Source organism: Larimichthys crocea, chromosome XVIII (assembly GCF_000972845.2).
Source record: "Larimichthys crocea isolate SSNF chromosome XVIII, L_crocea_2.0, whole genome shotgun sequence".
NCBI classification, from domain to species: Eukaryota; Metazoa; Chordata; class Actinopteri; family Sciaenidae; genus Larimichthys; species Larimichthys crocea.
Genome location: NC_040028.1, coordinates 14205011 through 14218013, shown reverse-complemented (window position 1 = coordinate 14218013; position 13003 = coordinate 14205011). Strand labels below are relative to the sequence as shown.

The window sequence follows — 13003 nt, the reverse complement described above, 5'->3', positions numbered from 1 at the left end:
TCCATATGAAATAGGCAGCAGCACTTCGCTGTGACAGCGTGGACGGGTCCAGCATTTCATGCTGCCAGCAGCCGTTTTCTCCCATTTTTTCCACACACATTCAGCGAGTGCAGAGGGCAAGGCCAAAACAAGACGGTATTGATGAAAGCTTGAAGACACCTTTCAGGGTGCCCCATGTGACAAGAAAGAGACGTTTCAGCTGTATTGGACAGGTGCTTTCTTAATGGGTGGCCGTGAGAGGGGAGCTTAGTTTCTACTTTTGTTACCTTATCGCAGGAAGGAAGCCTTACTGTACTATGCTTTCTTCAGTCCATCTCCAAAGTGGCTTTTTTTAGGGTGACACTTCCAGTTATGAGTTTGCATCCCTGCTGACACCTCTTTTGTGCCATTGTAATTTCACAGTGGGGTTTAAGGCGTTTGGGGGGCTTCATTCTAATGAAAATTCCTCTACTGCTCTTCTTTGTTGGGCAATAGTAGGGCGCCCTTATCTTCCTGTATGGATAGTGCGGTGCTCTCTCCTGCTGTGGGTTTAAGTTGCTAATTAGAAAAGACAAGGCTAAATAGAAGGGAAAGGAAAACATTAAATTACACAAAAACACTCAACCAAAAAAAAAAAAAAAAAAGAGGAAAAAAAGCAGGGATCATCAGACTCAGATTAAACATTCTTAACAGCAGATTTGCACCATTCACCCTGGCCTTTACCTTCTCTAGTACTGATTGGCATGGTGAAATTGTGACTTTGTCAGGATGAAGACACAGAAATTTGTGGATTAAGGAACAGTTACAAAGAAGACGTTCTTTTCAGAATGTAAGAAGAACCCTCACACGAGATAGTGCTGTTGAAAGGTTCAGCTTCAGTGTATCTGTCACCTTTCCCAGAAGTAATACTGTCAGGAAACACTGGCTTCATTTGAGAGCCTCCAGCAGATTGGTTTCTCCTTGGCATACGTGGTTTTAGGTTGTCAACCAAGGTTTAAATGTATGGCAAGTATAAACAGCTTTTCAAAAGGAGGATTTTAGTTTTTATTTATTTTTTTGTGACATATTCCTAATTTTAATACGACAATTGTTTTTTGTTGTTTTTGAAACTTTGTGATCCTGTACAAACAAAAGTTTTGTCTAGACATTCAATACTGTATGTATTGAATGCTCCCCTACCTCATTAAGGGGAACTGTTGTACTTTTGTTAAATAGAGCGCATCACTTAGTTTCTTGTATACTGTATACAACACCTGCAACTACTACCATGCTATAGATGATGCTGAAACCTCTGGGATCACTGCCTTGCAACAAAGGCTCCCTTTGAGCAGATTGTGAGCAATTTTATCATTAGTAAACTGAGCAAGAAAAAAAAAAAGTTTGCCTCCTGGATGGCTGCTGAAGGAGTTAAATATGCAGCTTGTTTTGCTGGGATGGTCGTAAAGCAGTTTTGTGGTTTGCTGGTTAATTAATCTGAGACAAGAATTCTTGATCGGACCGTATGCAAGGCTTTTAGTGCAGTAGCACAGGCAGTGACCCCGCAACTGTTGTGGAAGAGATCCATCTTTAAAAGAGAGCATTACATTAAGGAGCTGATAAACCTCTGACTCTAAATACAATCAAAGGCTCATTCACACCACATTTATCAAGCCAATAGGCTGTTCGTTTTTTGGCAATTAATTTCTAGTAGTTTAAAAACATTAAATTATTTTGCTCAGGTAAATGCACATGTTGGCATAACATTTATTTTTTACAGCTTGTCACGATAATGCCTTTTACTTTTAGAGTTAATGTAGTTTTTGTAATTGTAATTTATTTTTTTCCAAGGATCATCGGTCTGCATGGACTTACTTGACACTACAAACTTAATAAACAAATGCAGTAAAAATAATAAGTAGAAAAACAAGTAATAAACAGTACATGTCAAAGAATACAAAACCAAAATACGAACACAACCCTGCTTTTAAGGCATTACAAGTATAAAAGGTAACTGAAATACAAGTGAGGCAGAGACTGTTTCTTTAATCACATCAAACATAAAGTGCCCTCCTACGTTGTTGGCAGGCGTTTAACACAACTGAGCAAAGTAAACAATTACTTTAGCCTGCATCCATCCAAACTATACCTTGGTTTCAGACAACTCGATCACATACATCAAGAAGTAAGAATGTGTTCAAAACACTGGATTAAGCAGGACAGAGATAGACCACCAACCCCAAGCATGCACCACCAATCACCACCTCAAAGCTCTTCTCATGAAGAATTTGAGTTGAAATGGTTGCGGTACCACCCAGTACCACTATTTATTCCAATTACATTTCCGACCGGACAAGAACAGCATACACCATAAATCAGGCTGTCACAGAGACAATCAGAATTACACATTCCTATTTGGACGGGTCTGATTGAGTGCTCTGCCACTGAACTATGCTGCCTGAATCAATCTCTCCTGGAAAACGTCTGGGAAGGTAGTGTGGTGGTACCTTATCTCTACAGATGCCACTCAGTGAGAACATCAAAAGGAGGCTCGGGATGAGTGCGGTGAAGGTTGTGTAACTGTCGGGGGATGGCTGGCACGCTTGTCTCCAAGGCTTGTCAATGCTGTTAACAACATGCTTCATCAGTGGAGGAAATCTCTGCCTCCATATGCCATGTTTTTATTAAATATAGGACATTTAAGAAATTCTCTTTTTTATGACCGTATTTTTTATAGCTTTATCCTCTTTCCACAGGGTTCCAGGATGGACAGGATAAGAAGTTTTGAACATAAATAAATAACAATAATAATGTACATGTAGATAAAAGTTCTAAATTACCTACAATTTTATTCTGTGTATAGGATGTGAGTTGGGGCAGTTCCGCTGTGGGACAGGCCGATGTATACCAGGTGACTGGCACTGTGATGGCACTTCAGACTGTGTGGATGACTCTGATGAATTTGACTGCCGTGAGTTACTAATTTTTATCATGCTACCCGTCTACCCAAGAGGGTTGTAGTGGAAGAGGAGTGGTAGAAATACCCAGATTATTTACTTAAAGTTTATCAGCAAAATATACTTAAAGTATCAAAAGTAAAAGTACTCCTCTTTAGTTTAATTAACAGTAACAATGCATCTATCATTTTTTACAAACTCATTTTTTAATGTTTTAAGAGTTTAGAGTACAATATTTCCTAATAACTTTAATGCAACAGAAGTATATGGCAGCCTGAAATGAAAACAATCAAGTAAAGTGTATGGAAGTATTTTACTTGAGCAAATGTATGTAGTACATACGTTCTGTGTGTTTATGTCCACAGCTCAGGTAACATGTGATGAAAGTCATTTCCAGTGTTTGAGTGACGGTGAGTGCATCCCTGATGTGTGGGTGTGTGATGATGAGGAGGACTGTGAGGATGGCTCAGATGAGAGGCAACACTGCCGTAAGTACAGTTTTAGATTATTAGCAATTCTTATAATTGTTTCATGGAAAACATATCAAATCATTATTCCAGTTGTCTTTCAGATGACTAATTTTTTAAAGATTTTTAATCACCTAAATATTTATTTTCTGCTGGGTTCAGTGTTTCATTGAAACTACTCTATATCACATGTATTTCAATTGCATTATTCAGGATGTCATTTTTATGGCTGTACCATTACATTAAATGAAATATTCCTGATGTGTTGATGAAAGAATTTGAACAGCGAGATCTTTAAGATGGACCCACCAAAGGGTCTGTTAAAGAATTAGATGACTGTTCAGAACCTCTATCTACAGTACAAGTAGATCCAAAGTTACGTGCAGAAAACCTTTCTATGTGCTGCTAAATCACTCTCCAATCTGTCCACAGCTGGAAGGACATGCACCAGTGGCCAGTTCAGTTGTAGTAATGGAGCCTGCATCCCAAGAGAATACCGATGTGACCGTCTGGCAGACTGCTCAGATGGGTCTGATGAGAGAGATTGTCGTAAGTTTTCTTCAGGGTGGTTTCCTTTTTTTATTATTTCAGGCTCCTGTGGCATTTTAATCAATTTGTTAAGATTAAGAGGCTCGCTGACTGATAGAATGGGCCACAATATGCTTCTTGTTGTCAGAGGTTGATTGCAGATTCTTTGGTGGATTAGTCAAGCTGAAGTTCAGCTGCTATGCCATTATTGTGCCGACATGGTAGACTCACAGCACTGCACACTGTGGTAATCTCACAATTGCATAAAGAATGCTGTGGCGACTGCTGTTGTTATGGTGGTGGGGTTAAATTTTAGTCTCTTATCCTTCCCATTCGCAGAGCTTTTAGCATGTTGAAAGCTGAAAAGAACACAGTTGTCAGGCTGATTTGAATGCATGCCGTTGCCCTGATGATGATTTAATCTTTCAGATTACCCCGAGTGTGCACAGCTGAGGTGTGCTAATGGGGCCTGCTACAACCAGACTCAGCGATGTGACCACATACTTGACTGCCGTGATGGCTCTGATGAGGCAAATTGCAGTAAGAAGCCAGTTTACTGATAAATGGCTCAAGTAGAAGTCATCCAAAAAAATAAATAAACAAATGCGATACCATCCATAGCATGACACCATCACCAAACAGTTTTTTTGTCGTTTTCTGTTGTGTTTTCTTTAGCACAGCACTGCAATACGGGGCTGTTTCCATGTCATAATGGGGTGTGCGTTCCTCAGCGCTATGTCTGTGACCATGACGATGATTGCGGAGACCGAAGTGATGAGATAAACTGCAGTATGTGGCCCTCTCTTCTCTTTTAAGCATACCCTGCTGTCTGTCTGACTCTGTATGTTCATCCAGACAGAAGTACTTCTAACTTAGTCTCTTGTGTTTTCTGTGCTTTAATATTCTCTACTTCATCTGCAGCATATCCTACATGTAAAGGGAACTACTTCACCTGCCCCAGTGGTCGCTGCATCCACCAAGTCTGGGTTTGTGATGGAGAGGATGACTGTGAGGACAATGCAGATGAGAAAGGCTGCGGTATGGATAAACTAAGTTTAAAGTCATTTTTACTGTTAGGACTAGAAGTGTTGGACATTTGGCTGGTTAAGGAACACTAGAATGGGTAACAACACAGGCTCTCTGTGTGAACCTGATTCATCTCCAGTCTCCATGGTTGTTTTGGGCTAGCAAGACGCTATGCCTGTGCTCCTTTAAGTGTGTTATTCAAATGCCTCTTTGTGGCACAAGATCGCGCAGCCCCCCAAAGGGCTTTAGAATTCCTCCACACGGCTGTGAAGAGTGTGTGTTTTTAGAGGATGGGCTGCAGAAGCCCTCTGAGCCCCCATGTGACCCCCTCAAAGCTCCACTCCCTTGCATCGATTTAAAGTGACAGTAATTTCCCTGACAATAAAGTCCTGGTCCCAGTTTTCTTAAGATCAGCACCACATTACTGTGGAAATAAGACTGCCTGTCCTTAATAAACACATCATACACTGAATATATTTTAATTCCATGTTTTTGACAACAATGTTGGATTTTATTTGCAGATAATGTACAGCGGGAATGTTACCCAGGAGAATGGCCCTGTCCATCCTCCGGCCTGTGTATTCCCATTGATCAGCTGTGCGATGGGACAGCTCACTGTCCCGAGGGAGAGGATGAAACTAACACCACTGCTGGGCGCAACTGCAGTTAGTACCAACACAACTAGTGTCAAGTATCTATTAGAACATGTAATATCACAGTAACTGATTAAACTCATTCACTAATCTTTTTTGTTTTTTTTTGCATTGGTCAGGTATCTGGAAATGTGCCTCCCTGAGCTGTGAGCATCGATGTCATGCTTCCCCTAACGGAGGGACCTGTTCTTGTCCTTCAGGATACATTGTTAGCAGCAACGATAGTCGCTCATGTATAGGTATACATCCATCATTTCTGTGATTTCACCCTTGTCAAGTGAAGTATTTTTTATATAGACAATTGAAAGGAAACGTTAGGTTCTACTTTAGCTCAGCAAATGAGATAAATGCTGAAATACTCATTTACAAGCTGTACACAGAAAAAAGCTTTAGCCAAATAAGACCATAACTTGGTGCATGCAAACACTGGTACTCAATTCTTATTCTGGCCAGAGCCCAATCAACTCAAATCAAGCATGTAAGAGGCTAGAGGCGCACATAAAACTTGCTATTTTTCTTTTCTAGACTCAAAGTACAGCGCACAGTGCAACAGTTTGACCTCATAGCTTAATTTAAACAAAAATTTAAGTTTAAAAATAAAAATAAATGGAGAGGATGGGGCAAATCTGTCATTTGACTCAAACAAATTAGTATTTAACCCTCATCTGCTGTGGTTTGGATTTCTTGCTGAAGACTTTGACGACTGTACGATGTGGGGCGTGTGTGACCAGCTGTGTGAGGACCGCATAGGCGCTCATCGTTGCAGCTGTCGAGAGGGCTACATCCTGGAGCAGCACAGATACTGCAGAGCTGACATCTCAAGTGAGTGTCATTTCCTCTCTGTTTAAACGGATTGCCTTACATGCAGTATCCTCCGATTTTGAATGTGTGAATGATCCATCCAAGCATAGCATAGCACCCTTTCCTGTTTGCCAACCACTGTGGCTGCTTTACTGAGCATCTGCTCTTCTTTCTGGTGCATTGTTGCATGCTGAATGTTGTTGTAGTTAGTCTCTTGCCTTTGTGGAACATAGAAAGAGTGTTGACTGAGAGGCTGACCTATATGCCTTTAGCTTTAGTGAAAAGAGTGTGTAATGACAGAATCTAGAAAGAAATATTTGAGTTGCATAAATAATGCATAAATATTTTGCTTCCTTTGCAGCTGGAGTCCCATCCTTGATATTTTCTAATGGCAGAGACCTGCTAATAGGTGACATCCATGGCAACAGCCTGCGAACTTTGATTCATTCACAGAACAGAGGGATTGCAGTCGGTGTTGACTTCCATTATAATCTCCGTAGGATTTTCTGGACTGATACCATCCAGAATAAGGTATTTTATTCATCCAATTTCCATATTAAATGTTATTTGTATGTATTTATAACCATGTATTTGTTATGCCTAGGAAAGAATTTAGATGGAGTAGACCAGTTTCTTGTTGGAGGAAATACTTGAGTTAGACTGGAGCTGGCCAGTACTGAATTCTTTCAGTTATCCTTTAAAATATCAGCAATGTTGATACTATAATAATGGGATAGCTGTTGGCTTCTTTGCGGCTGGGTTATAATGAAGGGAAGTAGATGTGGAATGGAATCCAAATGGCCTAATCTTGAAACCTCTGATAGGCTGGTATGATGTTCACATACCAGGGTGCAATTTTTGTAACTTGATCTTGTTGGAAGTAATCATGCTGTATTTGTTTTCAGTGGCACTGTCCATCTATATGCATTCTTTGGCCAGCTAAAAAGTCTTTGTTCAGCCTATGTTTTGGCTTCTCAGTGGTTTGAACTGCAGCCACTAGGCTGAAAGACTAGGACATATCTGTGACTGGGCATCTGTGTATATCAGCCACCTCCATGGCAGGATGTCAGATTAGAAGTAGAGAAAGCACAAACAGGGCATGTGAATGCAACCAGAAAGGTTAAACTACCAGGCTATTTCCACATCTTCAGTTTCTCTTTAAACAGGTCAGTTGAAAATCCTGCTTTTTAGACATCTGGATCTTGTTTCAAAAGCAGCAGAGCTGCTAAGAGTAGTCCCCCCCTACTTAACCAGCTGCATGCTGCCAAGGCTTCCAATCTGAGAAACCAGTGCCATCATAGTATCGATGGAGTGGCAGGTTCAGAAAACCACTTAACAGGCTTCAAAGAAAACAGACTAGTCAGACAAGAAAACAAAATAATTTATCTTCTTTTTTACTGCTTCCTAAAATGTGTTTTTTGTTGCCTCTGTTACCTTTATATTTATGCCTGTGACAGCTGTTGACAGCCACTGACTACTCTTAAATATCTTAAAGAATCTTAAAGAAATCACCACGCTATGGCCAGTAAGGACTAATACTGTCATGTACCTACATGCATGTACATATTATGTTGAGATACATTTTTAAAAAATGTCAACATACTCTTAAATATCTTTCCTTTATTTCTGGAAGCAGTAACCACCTATGGGCTAATTTCCTGTCAACAATGGCATCTTTTGTGTACAGGTGTTTTCTGTGGATATGGACGGTTCCAACGTGCAGGTGGTTTTAAATGTATCAGTTGACTACCCTGAGAACTTGGCGGTGGATTGGGTGAACAATAAACTGTATGTGGTGGAGGCCAGCGTCAACAGGATTGACATGGTGGATTTTGATGGAAGTAACCGGGTCACGCTCATCACCGAAAATCTCGGAAACCCTAGAGGAGTAGCAGTGGATCCCACTGTCGGGTAAGCACATCTCCCAGTTTCCATTCATTCACCTATCCACCCATTCCCAAACCCCACATACAGTATCTGTCGTGCTTCATTGGCATGGAATAATGGGGTGTGTGTGTGAGATTAGCAGATTGCCCTGGGTGGATTAGTGAGGAGCAATGTAAGTGATGACCCTCATTGTAATCCAATAGTATAGTTCAAGGGGGAAGGAGAGCCAGGTGGTTGCAGATAAATTGCTTATCGTAAATTAATGTGCAGCTCTTTGGTTAGATGCACAGCCACCCACATTGCGGCATAATTCTGTGGATGCCAGACTTAATGAAGAAGAGGGAAGTCGCCTATATTTTTTCTTAAGTCAATTCACATAATGTTTCTTCTGTGGTCCCAGCTGTACATAGCAGAAAGAGTGGCAGATTAAACATTTAACCTCCTTTCACAGGTATATGTTCTTCTCAGATTGGGAGGCCCTGAATGGACAACCAGGCCTGGAGCGGGCCTTCATGGATGGCACCAACCGTTATGGGATCATTGGGAGTAAACTGGGTTGGCCAGCTGGTATCACACTGGACATCGAGGCTAAGCGCATATACTGGGTTGATAGTCGCTATGACTACATTGAAACTGCAACATATGATGGCCTTCATAGGTAAATATGTCAACAAGCACATTAAAGTGGGGTAAACAAGCGTAAAGTGTCTGTGCGTTTATAGTCTAATAAATGAATATTGTCACATTTTCTTACTAGAAAAACAGTGGTCCATGGAGGTGCTGCGGTCCCACACCCGTTTGGCATCAGTCTGTTTGAGCACAATGTCTATTTCACGGACTGGACCAAGATGGCTGTGATGAAAGCCAATAAGTTCACTGACAGCAGTCCTCAGATTGTTTACAGTACATCACAGACTCCACACGGAGTAGCAGTGATACATCAGCTGAAACAGCCATATGGTGAGCCCTTCATTGAGCCATATGTCTCTTTTGGGAGACATATGGCAGTTCTCACTGTTTATTTTGTGGGATGCACTGATTTATTTTGCCTTGTTGACTGACATCTGCAAAAAAGATATGTGGTCAATATTTATCTGATCTGTTAAATATTGTATTTTTGGAGAAATGACATGTATAAACGATCTGCAAATATCTATGTGCTACGTGCTATCTATGTACAGGCACAAAAGGGCAAATAAATAACAAGAAAAAAAACATCGCCTATCAGCTATCATTATTTTAAACGTGAGAGTTGGTATCGGTGCATCCCTAGAAATTACAGATAGTGTCTGGCATGTAACTGCAAGTGTTTCTAAAGGGAGAGCCATAAATAACTACAGTTAAAGGATACACTTAATATCATTTTGACAGTTACTGGGCTTTTTTGTTTTGTTTTTGTCTCCAGTGCCAAACCCCTGTAGTGTAGACAGAGGAGGATGTGAGCAGATCTGTGTTCTGAGCCATAGGAGTGACAATGGTGGACTGGGCTACCGCTGCAAATGTCGCATGGGTTACGACCTACATGCCGATGGCAAGCGATGCTTTGGTAAGAGAACAATATAAGAAATTATAGTAATCTGTTTCTTGAACATGTTTTATGGTTTAAAGTGTAAAATTAGGCTTATTATGCATCTAACCCTTTCTTTTGTGTTTTTGTGTGGCTGAATTCATTTGGCATGAAAAGCTATCTTGTTTAATACGGTCATCTGATTTCCTACCTTCAGCTGTGAGGCAGTTTCTGCTGTTCTCCAGCCAGCTGGCCGTGAGAGGGATCCCCTTTAACCTCTCTTCCCAGGAAGATGTCATCCTACCCGTCACTGGATCACCTTCCTACTTTGTTGGGGTAGATTTTAGTGCTGAGGACGATGCTATATTCTTCTCAGACACAGTCAAAGATATCATCTATAAACAAAAAGTGGACGGGACTGGTGAGCATCTTGTTGGTCACTCTATTTCTGAACACATTCACAGCATAACAATAGCACAATAGGAAAAACACTATCAGCAGCTAATATGTTTCCACTGTTTTTTTCTGTGCTTACATCCTTGGATAATTTCTTTCATAGCAGAGAGCTCTACCATGTGATTCAGCCAAGCTTACGGGGAGTTAAGGGAGTGCCTGATGGGGCCGACTGGTACTATGGGGGAGGGAGAGGATACGGACAGTGGAAAATGGATCATATAATCAACTTACATATCAAACTAATGACCCGCAACAGACTAATCAAGAATGTTTCAAAACTATCACCTAAGCTAAGTAGTTACTAATGTGCTAATCTACGTGTAGTGGCACCACACACAAAAAAATCACATTGCTCTGATCAGTAATGTTGTTTTTGGAGCTGCTCTAGTTTTTTTGGTCCGGTCCACATGTGGAAAATGCAAGCTGACAGCCTATTTATTTAAATGTGTTCCTCTTTCATCTCTGTGTTAAACGGTGGTCTGACTACTTTGATCTGCACAGGCAGGGAGGTACTGGCAGCCAATAGGGTGGACGGAGTGGAGGACCTGGCTTACGACTGGATTTCAAAAAACCTCTACTGGACAGACCCGCGATACAGGAGCATATCTGTGATGAAGATAGCTGATAAGTCAAGGAGAGCCATCATACGTAACCTCAACAACCCGAGGGCCATTGTGGTGCATCCTCTTATTGGGTAAATCACGGGATGTATAGCTTTGTATGCTTTTAAAGATTGGGAAGTTTCCGCAAAACCAGCAATGTATGTCTGGTACTGCACCTTAAGAAGTGCTCACCCATTCAAAATGTTCTCAAATTAAGCACCCGCTTGATAAAAGGAACCCTTATTTAGAATAAGCTGTTATTTCCAATAGCGTCAAAGTCATAAGGCCTCTCTGTCCAACAGCTGAGATTAGTTCAGCCTGAAGGGCAGTATTGTAGCAAACACTAAGAAGCTGGCTTAAATAGAAAAGCTCCGCAATGTGGAAGTATCCAAAATAAAATCCAAATAAAAAGAGTTTTTGTCACACAGGTGCATGAAATGTATCAAAGTAGGACACTTTTAAATGAATGCTTGTTGTTTATTATACTTACACAGGTATATTTTTTGGACTGACTGGTACCGGCCAGCGAAGATTATGCGGGCTTGGGGTGACGGGTCACATGCCCTGTCTATTGTAAACACTACTCTTGGCTGGCCAAATGGCCTAGCTATTGACTGGAGGTGAGTCAAACATCCTATAGCTACATGGCTAAAAGAACAATCACAATCATGGTTATACCTTTAAATTATGGTTGCTAAAGCAATGATTGTTCTCTTAACAGCATTTGTGACTTATTTTAAACTCTTGCTCTTTTTCCACCCAGCTCTATGCGTCTGTATTGGGTGGACGCCTTCTTTGACAAAATTGAGCACAGCAATTTTGATGGACAGAACAGGATTTCTTTGGACCGCATAACCCAGATCTCACATCCGTTTGGTCTCACCATTTTTGAAGGTAATAGTTTGTAACATAAATAGTTAGTTAGTTCCAGCATAAGATCATGTATTTAAGATAAACAAAGAGAGAATTCATTTTGCCGTCAGTGTCAGATTGGTTTGGTTTATCATTCTTGCTTTAATGATGATGATCATGTCAAAAGAGAAATTACTGTCATCAAAAGGTGAAGAAAGATAAAGTAACTGAGGTTATGCTCTGCTGCTCCTGTTCCTTGAAGGCTATGCTTATTTTACTGACTGGCGCTTGGGTGGTATCGTACGTGTGCGCAAGACCGATGGTGGTGAGATGATCATTATCAGAAGAGGAATCAGCCACGTCATGCATGTCAAGTCTTTCAACTCCAACTCTCAGATTGGTCAGTAGCTTTATTCACTGTTCTTCTCACTCCACTATTCATATGTAGCTGGGGCTCGCACTTGTCAGTCATATTCCTTCGTAATTACACTCCACTCTCCTTCTCAGGTTCCAACCTCTGCAACAGGCAAGCAAATCCTAATGGAGACTGCAGCCACTTCTGTTTCCCAGCCCCAGACTCACAGAGGGTGTGTGGCTGTCCATATGGCATGAAGCTGCTGCCTAACCAGCGGACATGTGTGGAAGACCCTTCCAATGAGCCCCCCACACTGCAGTGTGGAGCCAATTCCTTCTCCTGTGGCAACGGCAAATGTGTCCCAAACAGCTACAGATGCGATGGTGTTGACGACTGCCATGACAACAGTGACGAAGTCAATTGTGGAATTAACAGTAAGGGTTTTTTTGTTAGTTTTTTTACTGGCCCAACCTGAACAGAGTCAAAAAAATGTTTCATGTCTCTGCATTTAAAAAAAAATCAGTTCTATATTATGATATTTAATCAAGAGCATTATCTCTCTTTTTTCAGACACCACTTGCTCCCCCTCTGCATTCACCTGTGCGAATAAGCGCTGTGTGCCTGCGGGATGGCGCTGTGACGGGCACAATGACTGTTTTGATAACAGCGATGAGTACAACTGCCCTACGCGGGTACCTGGAACGTGCCCTTCCAATCAGTTCACCTGTTCCAACAACCGCTGCATCCCACATACCTGGCGTTGTGACACTGATAACGACTGTGGCGACAGTTCAGATGAAGCTGACTGCCGTGAGTATCCCTACAGAGGCTATCAACTTAAAATTACTCAGATTTATTTATTCTAAAGACAAAATAGGCAGAAACAGGGCAAGTACCCGAGATTCATTATAGTGGCAGCAAATTACAAGCAAATATGGTGGAGAAAAAACAGTTAAT

General features: G+C 41.2%; 1 protein-coding gene across 1 annotated transcript in view; it reads left to right on the top strand.

Moving 5' to 3' along the window:
* lrp2a (low density lipoprotein receptor-related protein 2a) overlaps nucleotides 1–13003 on the top strand; it is a 44863-nt gene that overhangs the window by 3672 nt on the left and 28188 nt on the right. The window contains exons 4-24 of the mRNA XM_027290913.1: nucleotides 2819–2926; nucleotides 3278–3400; nucleotides 3812–3928; nucleotides 4337–4447; nucleotides 4583–4696; nucleotides 4829–4945; nucleotides 5455–5598; nucleotides 5706–5825; nucleotides 6280–6408; nucleotides 6749–6918; nucleotides 8075–8298; nucleotides 8726–8932; nucleotides 9032–9234; nucleotides 9680–9820; nucleotides 9999–10202; nucleotides 10739–10931; nucleotides 11334–11459; nucleotides 11603–11733; nucleotides 11954–12091; nucleotides 12199–12480; nucleotides 12617–12856. Coding sequence (XP_027146714.1) covers nucleotides 2819–2926; nucleotides 3278–3400; nucleotides 3812–3928; nucleotides 4337–4447; nucleotides 4583–4696; nucleotides 4829–4945; nucleotides 5455–5598; nucleotides 5706–5825; nucleotides 6280–6408; nucleotides 6749–6918; nucleotides 8075–8298; nucleotides 8726–8932; nucleotides 9032–9234; nucleotides 9680–9820; nucleotides 9999–10202; nucleotides 10739–10931; nucleotides 11334–11459; nucleotides 11603–11733; nucleotides 11954–12091; nucleotides 12199–12480; nucleotides 12617–12856 — 3342 coding nt within the window. The remainder of the gene's footprint in view (nucleotides 1–2818; nucleotides 2927–3277; nucleotides 3401–3811; nucleotides 3929–4336; nucleotides 4448–4582; nucleotides 4697–4828; nucleotides 4946–5454; nucleotides 5599–5705; nucleotides 5826–6279; nucleotides 6409–6748; nucleotides 6919–8074; nucleotides 8299–8725; nucleotides 8933–9031; nucleotides 9235–9679; nucleotides 9821–9998; nucleotides 10203–10738; nucleotides 10932–11333; nucleotides 11460–11602; nucleotides 11734–11953; nucleotides 12092–12198; nucleotides 12481–12616; nucleotides 12857–13003) is intronic.